The following is a 9,180-nucleotide window of genomic DNA, read 5'->3' as shown; positions in this document are numbered from 1 at the left end:
CTGGCGGTGGATGAATGAGGAGAAGAAGACAGTTGAGGCGATGCAGAGGAGGCGGAAGCAGAAGCAGAGGCAGAGGCAGAGACAGAGGCAGCAGCAGAGGCAGAAGTAGAAGCTGTGGCGAGAGAGCCTCTCACCTCTGGTGGCGGCTGCGACGACATGATGATGGGCTGCATAACACACGCGAGCAAGGGCCAAGACCAGGGCCAGGATATAGTGCAGCGTGTAGCGTGTAGCGTTCGGTTCGGATAGCAGATGCAGGATCCCCGACAATGCCAGGCTGTGCCCAATCCAATAGTACAGCCGGCAATCACAAAACGGGGGAGGACGGCATGCAAAGGGAAAATTGATCAATCACGAGAGGTCCAAGATCAGGTCAGGCCAGGTCAGGTCAGGCAGCAAAAATGGCCGTTTGGGGGGGGAGCCACAGAACCACAGGGCTCAAGGGCACGCAGCCCCGCTGGAGCAGCCAATCTGGACGGAAGCGGGCAGATTGGACCGCTGTGCTGTAGGCTTCAAGGTTAGGTGAGGCGCAAGATGGCAAGATGGGGCATAGCGAGATACGTGGCGGCGGAGTACACCCGTACTATCGTATTGTGTTAATGGAGACTTGCCGCCACGGTACTCCCCTACTGTATGGCACTGCCCAACGTCCACCAACGTCCATTTCAACAGGGCTCTAGGTTTGGTGCTAAGACGCTGCCTCAACGCCATCACGAACCATCGACAGGCAATCGGGAGGCTCGGTGGGGCGGACAGGGCTGGGCGAGCGACCTTTCGTCGTGTGACCCAGTTATGTTCCATGTCTTTTTTTTTTTTCTTCTTTTTTTTTCTCCTCCCCCCGTATCTCCCCTCTCGTGGCACCACCTGCGATCGGCGCATTGGATGATGCGATTGCGTCGCTGCGCTAGCCGAGGCTCGTCCCTCCAGTATCGTCTGCTGGGTTGAGAGACGCCAAGGATTTTCCCGTCCTCATCCTTGATTTTTGATCTCGTTCAGTCTGCACCGATTTATTACGGCACATGCATGCACAGCATCTCCGATTCGTATTTGGGCGTCATACCGTATCGTACAGCACCCATGCCACGGCCGAGCTGGAATCACACCGCACGGCACAACATCATACTCGTAGTCGCCGGGAGCATGGAGCCTTGCATTGCCCCGAGTCAAGATACTTGCACCACCACATCTCTCCACTCTCAACCCAATCCAAGCCAAGATACTGTAGAAGAGGGTACCTACCTAGGCAAGTCAAGTAGGGCTACTGTGCTGTCTGAATGCTACACACTACCACGAGTCAACGCTAGCCGGCGCCAAAGAGATATGGTTACTTCAACTTGGCCACCATCACCTCGTAAGCAAGGCGCGAGTCAAACTGCATAGCTCCGGCAGCAAAACGCCCAACCACAATGCTTATTTGTCAAGTTACAAAGCAAGAGGAAGCAACGCAATTCCAGGCCGTCCAACTGAGCCCCGACATCCGAGTTGTTGCTTGCATAATGCCCAGTAAGCTGGTGAGTCACCGTTATCCTTAGCAGGAATAGACACGAAGGATACGATGGACAAAGAAAAAATCTTCAGCCCGCCCGGCTTCTTACGCGAATGCGCCCAGTCAGTGTTGCCGCTCAGCTCCATTGTATTACCTACTCTATCTTGGGCCGTATCTGTACTCGTACACACAATATCACACACACAACACACCGGCTTCACCACGGAATACGCGGTCAGAATCCTACCGTTTCATCCTCCAATAGTCACAAAAGCAAGAGATCGTCCATGTCATACCCCAGCCAAGGTCTAGGCCTCTTCCGGACCCCGACGTTTAGCTTCAAGCCATCGTGGCCCAAGCGGCGGCATTGCTCTGCTGTAATCAGCATCCCATCATCATTCAAAGCGTCTGACAGTGGTCCTCTTGCCTATCGCGAAGCACCCTGATCTCAGCCTTTTGCCCTTTAGCCTCCCCGCTCTCGTTTCCCCGCAATGGCCTTGGGAATCAGACATGCCAAGCCAGCAGCCTCTCAGAGCTAGCGGCTGCTAGTTCCAGAGCATGTGCTCAAGGTTTGCCGCCTAGTTGAGTGATTCGTGGCAACGGCTATCAGCTGAGACATCTCGCAAACCAACTCTTGCTCAAAGCGGCCTCCCAAACCAGCCTAGGATCCAATGGCAAGGGGAAAACAAGAGCGGTATGCACGAGCGGGGGGCTGCATGTGAAGCTGTCTGTGACTCGTAAGCGTCTTGAGCCACCAATCACAAGCGGCGAGCCATGGTCGGGCATTTATCCTCATTCACGTCGGCACTCTCCGCAATGGTGATGCTCCGCACTTGCAGGCATTTGAACAGCAAAAGTCCATATTCCACAATCACAGGCTGTGGGTTCGATTGTGGGCAACGAGCAAACTAGCATCTACCCCGCCTGTAGAGAAAATCTGCACGTGTTGTCTTAAGAAGAAGAAGAAAAAAGTATATGGCTTAGTACCGTTGGTTTGAAACAACCGTTGGGGAATAAAGTTATGACAGAGCGTCGCTGACTAAGAGGATTCCGTCTTGCAAAAGTTAGATGATAAGGTTGAACGAACAGGAAGCGATTGGATATGGTGGTGGATGCTGGGATCAAGGATCAACCCCATGGCTTGGATGCGGGTTATTCGAATGATGAAGAGAATATCCTAGGTGAGAATATTAGCTGGACGTCGGTAAAAGAAGGAGGGTTAAAGCCTCATAGGAGCCTCATAGGCAGCAGAAACTGTGAGGACGGCGATATTTAGACAGGGTTTCTTCAATAATCCGCTCAGGTAACAAACACAGAGCGTGTAGTTCACTGTATAGTAACTCCATCCTGCAGTGAAACGCCAGAAATATTGGTCAACGTGAGCAAAGGGCCATGACGACCGCTTGAGTGGAAGGTTAGTTACGGTATGGGAGCTGCTGGCAGGGGTGTAGACTAGATAAGAAGTCAATATAGCTAGGCCTTCATGACAAGAAGAGGGGACAGAAAGAGTAGACAATTCCCCATAAGGGTCATCTGAGTTACAGGCTTCATAATCGGATAAAAGACTATTACATGCCGTGTGCAAGCGGGTTAAGTTTCTGTATACTATATGAAGAACATTGAAGTTGCTATGGCCAGCTATGAACAGAAAGGCATGGAAAGCTCACCAAATAGGCTGACATCAGATATGACTGCCGAGATTACCACAAGAGCCGTTGCATGGGCTTGTACTAGGTGTATACATAGGTATAAAGATGATAATTTATGTAGGTACGTAACAAAGCGTTAGCTGGTGCTTAGAATAGAAGGAGCTCAGCCTCGCCCAGCAACAGAATGCTACGAGGATGAGGACGGTTGTGTGCGTAATTGTTATTCAAGCTGAAGTACTTTTAAAAGTTCCTTGAGCAATTCTTGGGTACTTTAGTGATTGTGGCAAAACAACGCTATGAGTAACGTATGCAGCTAGGTATGGGGCAAAAGAGAAAAGAAGATGAGACGCAGGTGGGATCCAGTATTTGCAAGAATAAACAAGCCGCAGAGCAGATATTCTCGTCCCCTAAAAAAAACGCATGCAGACAACCTATGCTTGGACTATCAATATTGATATTACCTCGGCCCCTTCCCTTGGAGAGCTGTTTACATAAATGTATGGAAGTGGCTGACAGGCACCTCGGGATCCCAAATTTCATACGGGGAAGCATTTAATTCTCGTTACTTCTTAACATAATTGGGCTTTGAGCACCGACTCTAAAATAATGCATATAATATAAACCAGCCGCACATACATATATTAACATGAATCTGTAATATACTATAGCAGTCTTCCCGGTGATTAAATTACTACATGCCATCTCTGGTGCATGTATCCTGGTCGATTCTGTAACGCCCAGCCAGACTTGGATCAAAAACAGCTCAGTAATAACCCAAGTGAGAACGACGCGGAAGTAGATGCAGGCACATCAATCCCATCTCAGCAAGCATCCAAGATATAGCAAGTTAGAAGTCGCTCAATTACCATCTGCATTACCGATATGCTACAGCTCTATAAGTCCTAGTCAAGCCCCTTTGCCAGTACGCCCCATCCCTTGCCTTCCGGTCCTGTTGTCCATATGATATCAACAGTGCCAGGAAGTTCCCCTTATTATTATCTGTATCCCATCGATTTATGTTGGCCCCCATAGAAATTCAGTTGTACGTTGTCCAAAGTCCAAATCCGAGCCGCATTGCAGTCCGGCTCAGACCACTTCCACTACTGGCTTACCCAACGAAGGCTGGGCCTTGTCTCCAAACACAACACCAGCGGGCCCCTCCATGATCTCGTCTGGAACGGCAACACGATTGCCACTCTTATTGCTAACCCAGCGAATGAAAACGGGGTTAGCTCTTTGCGATTCCAGCTCCTGTGTGTCGGCAGCTGCTTTGCGGTTGATCTTTGGGGCCTGCTTCTTGAGAAGCTTGTTGATCGTCTCCATCTGTAAGGGCAGTATTAGCAGTGTGGCAGACATACGGGGTCTCACTCCCCCCATAAGAGTCCTACTCACTTTGACTTCCTCATTACGCTTCTCACTGAGGTTACGTCGCCGTCTAGCCATTTCCTGGCGGCGCATGGATAATTCCTCCGCCGTAAACACTTTCTTAACTTGAATTTCTGTAATGGAGAGTCAGCGACGTGACCTTGGATAGCCAAACAAATCTCACTCCACGTCTCATGAAGACGCATAGATGCGTGGCGGCAGACTCACCATCAGGCAGCTTCATAAACTCTTGAGGTATATCCTCGAACCGGGCCCTTTGTCTTTTAGTCATTTTGGCGAGGTCTGGTGTTTCCGCCCGGCTGCCTTCTTCGCTGTCGAGGTCTGAATCGCCATTGGCCTCTTGTTGCATAGCCATTTCATCGTCTTCCTCAACATCTTCCTCATCACCGGCAACCTCGATTTCTTCTCCTTCGGCATCTTCATCATCCATGTTCTGGTCACCATAAACAATAGTATCATCACCGACCTCGCTATCTGCGGGATCACTAAGCTCGTCATCATCATCTTCATCTTCCTCGTCTTCGTCTTCGTCTTCGTCCCGATTAATCCTGGATGAGGTGACCTTTACCGTAGGCCTCGACTTGGTAACTCTCGAATTCTTTGCTGAAGGGCGGGCAACACCTTTCGGGGCCATGTCAATGTCGCCCTCTGCATCTTCTTCGCCCTCGGCATCAACTTCCATTTCGTCTTCACCTTCGGCATCTTCGTCGCCGAGCTCTTCCATTTCGTCATCCTCGTCAGCCCTCGTGTCGTCTTCTTCGTCATCATCATCTTCCTCGTCGTCATCCTCCTCTTCATCTTCCACTACCACCTCTTCCTCTTCATCCTCCTCCTCCTCTTCGTCGTCAGGGCTCGAATCTATAACATAGCTCTTTTTGCCGCCACGGTTGCGCTTCCCGTGCACAATCTCGCCGCCTTCAAATGGGTCGGCCCGGCGATTGCCTCCCCTTGTAGCTTGGCGTGGCCTATTGGTTGGGAGTTTGACTGTAACGCTAAGATGCGTCTCCTCTGGCGATGAAGCTGTATCGCGCGAGGCTGTTGCGCCACCGGCACGTCCTGTCCGTCGCGAGGACATGGTGGTACCTGCGTCTTCCTTTTCGCTCGTGTCAGCCCATCTAGCGTGGACGGAAATCACTTCTTTGGCCTTTGCAGCGGCCGAACGCCGCGGTCGTGAGGACATGGTACGCCGGCTGCACTTGCAGATGCTTGAGGTGTCTGGATATGTCGGGCCTGTGGTTTTTATGCGGCGCCGTGGGCTTTAGGAAACAGGAGTCAGGGCAGCGGCAATCGCGACGGGGATTTGCAAAGGGCCGTTTGAGTGACGTGCACTTGTGGCATGTAGTTGGGATAAGCTCGGGGTCTAGCCACTAAAGCAAGGCCGCGCAACTGGGTTTTTGTATGGACGCGAGCTTTTGCTCAGGCAATTTCCACACAACAGCACGAGCGGTGCCGGCTGATCCCAGCCCCCAAAACAGCAACTCTGCCGCGGATTGGGTCTTGGAGAAGCTGTGCTTGCATTTCGCGCCACGCAACCCTGCCTCTGATGGGCATTGAGTCTTAGGCGCCGGTCCAATGAAGCAGCCAGATGTGCAGTAGGCTTTTTATACGCCACGCCAATGAATTGGCCACGACAAAGCACACGCCGTCCAACCTCAGCACTTGAGAGGGAGATCAGATCAGAACAACGAGCTCTTGCCAATTGCCACTTGTCGGGATGCTGCACTCGCAGTCCTTGTCAATGGCAGTGGGCCACGAAGGCCAATGTTGGGGGACAAGATCTCATCCAGAGGGACGAAGAGAGAGACAAACTGAAGAGCAGGGTTGACCTAGCAGCAGGGAGAGCCTCGAAGCGATGATGACAGACACAGCGCAGCAGCCGCTAGCTGTATCATGATGCATCACATCTACCGAGAAACAAACAGAGCAGGCCAAACAAACAGAAGGGAGCTGCGCGGGAAGCGCCCAATTGGCTTACCTTGTACCTTTGCTGGGGGATGCAGCCACAACGGCTGCTCGTGGTGTTGTTCTAATTGGACCCAAGCCGTGCAATCACGATACGCGTGCTGCAGGCGTATGCGAGAACAGGATGCCAGGATCAGCGCGCAGGGCCTGATCTGTCACTGTTCCGGAGGCTAGAGGCACCGCGCTGAGCCAATGGTGTTAGCACTGGTACAGGTAGTCGATGCCAATGGCGAGCACTGCGCTATCAGGGATCCAAGCGAGATGATTTGATGGGCGTTGAGCGTCGCGGCGATGACGGCAGGGTAAGTCTCGACGTGATGCAGTTAAAAAAAAAATTAGAGGCGTGTTTGGTAATGGCTGAAGCGCGAAGGGAGGAGGAAAAAGGAAATAGGCTCAGAATCCAAGGGTCGTCAGCCAAAGTGATCGGTGCAGTTGAGTGTTTGTCGGCGTTGCTTAGCGGCTACGGCTCTTATTCAACGGCTGTATCGCAATCGCATGTTAATTTTTGGTGTTGAGAGCAACTGATGGCTGAGAGTTTCATGACCCCCTAGGCCCACTTTTTGTGACTTTTGTTAGTGCTCTGTGTATTATTGTAAGCAGATTGAATATCGACGATGATAGATACATCGCTTCTACGCTGAAACTGAGATTCAATTGGGGCGTGTGCCGCTCTATATCTCATCAATTGGAGTGGCTCGCCTCAGCTCGCTGCATTCACCCATACAAAAGTCGCGGATCTATTCTCCATTGTCTACCCCCGTCAACTTCAAGGTCGCTTTAGGGTAGCGCCGGACCAACAGTATGGGCAACGCTGCGGAATCGCAACTCAACTTGGCACTGCTGTGCCTCATAACAATCTCTTAGATAGTTGCGTGTGAAATTATTTCAATGAGTATATAGTAATATGCAGAACACATCAAGTCTTTGAGGTACTGGTAGTTGGCAATTGAAACGCGCTATATGTATAATTCCTTCCAGGTACAAGTTAGACTACATGTTACATGCACCTACCAGGGCGATTTCAAGGCTGAACTTGGTCGATAATCCACGCAGCTCGAGACTTCATTGGCTTGGAACGTTAGTAATCAGCATATCCACTAGAGCGCGCCGCGTCTTGCATGTGCCGAGGCCTGTGACAAAGCCGGATCTTACCCGGCCAACCGATGTCCGGGGTGTGAATGTTATCGATGCCATCTCGCTTCAGCTGACTTGCTTCCCCTACGAAGATATGTGAAATTCCAGTACCCCAGCAACAGCACAAATGGACGACTCAGAAGGCAAATCATCATCCGATGGCGTGCCCAAGTGGCAGCTCAACGCGCCCAGCGATGAAGCGCCCGCAGATGCGTCTCCGTCGCAACAGGAGAGCCAGACAGACAAGCTAGAGGTTGCGCGACGATTTCTGGACGACGACGCCGTCAAGGCAGCTCCGCGAGATACCAAGGTCGATTTTTTAAAGTCCAAGGGTGTTGAAGATGAAGATATCGAGCATCTCCTCGGTGGGCTAGAAGAGGCGCCATCATCGGCCAAGGATTCCACACCATCAGAAGTATGTAAACAAACACTGCCTGTCCAGGCGCTTCATCTGGCCATCAGACTAACGCCAGCGACAGGAGTCCAAACAAAAAGCGCTGCAAGTGCTTGAAAACTCATTTGCCCCGAAACCGCCCGCCGTTCCCGAACCGTCGAATCCTATCCTGGCAGGCAGCGATCGGCCTCCCGTGGTGACATATCCCGAGTTCCTCACCAAGCCTCAACGCACACCCCCCTTGGTCACAACCAATGGAATCCTCAACACCCTCTACGCATTTGGCGGCCTATCGGCACTTCTCTATGGCACGAGTAAATTCGCCGTTGAGCCGATGGTTGAGAAGCTGACGAGCGCGCGAATCGATCTGCACGAGACCACCGCAAACAGGCTGGATTCCATCGTGAAGCAGCTCGAGAGTACCGTCTCTGTCGTCCCGTCATACAAGAGTTCCGGAGCAAACGCTGCCTCGGAGACAACCGAATCCGAGGACCCATCCGAAATGTTCCACCGAGATGTCGGCACTCAGACCTCATTCCCCAACAGCCCTTCATCTTCATCTCCCAAGGGGAAAGACGAGGCGCAGTCAAAGGTCCAAGCCGATCGTCTCTCGAAACTGGCAAAGTCCCTCAAGGGCCTTACAGACGACTTCAAACAGCAGAGCACCGAGTCCCAGGATATCAAGGTATTGCTAGACGTCTTCCGCGACGATCTTGACAATATGACATACGGACACCACGCCGAATTATTCGGAAATTTCGACAAGAGGAAGAAGAAGGACTCCGAAGACGAAATCCGGAAAGTAAGGGATAACATCCGAAGGATAAAGGGTGTTCTATTGAGCGCGAGGACTTTCCCTACCTCTGCTAGGTGAAGGTGGAATCAGGTGCATTGTGTTTTACTGCTCAGTTGTTGGCATTATAATTGGCGAATGGACGTATAGCTATGATTTGGGGTAGATTGACGATATTATTTCCCATGTATAGTACTAATTACATTTTGTACACCCGCATGATACAGACCATTAGATCCATGCCTTAGTTCGGCTAGTTGCCATTATCTCATATAAATCCGCAATGAATATTTTCTTCGGGGTAGATTGATGGAATTCGTATCTCCTTGGTATCATTCTAATTGCAATTCGTAACCATGCATGACACAACACCGTT

The 9,180-nt window shown here is 51.2% G+C and overlaps 2 protein-coding genes across 2 annotated transcripts; one reads left to right on the top strand and one right to left on the bottom strand.

Annotated features, from left to right (window-relative positions):
* Positions 1-4,221: 4,221 nt before the first annotated feature.
* Positions 4,222-5,701, bottom strand: TRIVIDRAFT_57566 (uncharacterized protein; the record flags this gene model as incomplete). Its single annotated transcript, XM_014097405.1, has 3 exons — positions 4,222-4,458; positions 4,528-4,634; positions 4,729-5,701. The coding sequence occupies 3 exons, from the start codon at positions 5,699-5,701 to the stop codon at positions 4,222-4,224; spliced, it is 1,317 nt and encodes a 438-aa protein (XP_013952880.1).
* Positions 5,702-7,744: 2,043 nt separating this feature from the next.
* On the top strand, positions 7,745-8,885 carry TRIVIDRAFT_231517 (uncharacterized protein; the record flags this gene model as incomplete). The annotated part of the gene is made up of 2 exons (XM_014097404.1): positions 7,745-8,032; positions 8,097-8,885. 2 exons carry the CDS (start codon positions 7,745-7,747, stop codon positions 8,883-8,885), a joined length of 1,077 nt encoding a protein of 358 aa, XP_013952879.1.
* Positions 8,886-9,180: the final 295 nt, after the last annotated feature.

Source organism: Trichoderma virens (assembly GCF_000170995.1).
Source record: "Trichoderma virens Gv29-8 chromosome Unknown TRIVIscaffold_85, whole genome shotgun sequence".
In the NCBI taxonomy this organism is placed as follows: Eukaryota; Fungi; Ascomycota; class Sordariomycetes; order Hypocreales; family Hypocreaceae; genus Trichoderma; species Trichoderma virens.
The sequence above is the reverse complement of the archived record's forward strand: the minus strand, read 5'-3'. Positions and strand labels throughout refer to the sequence as shown.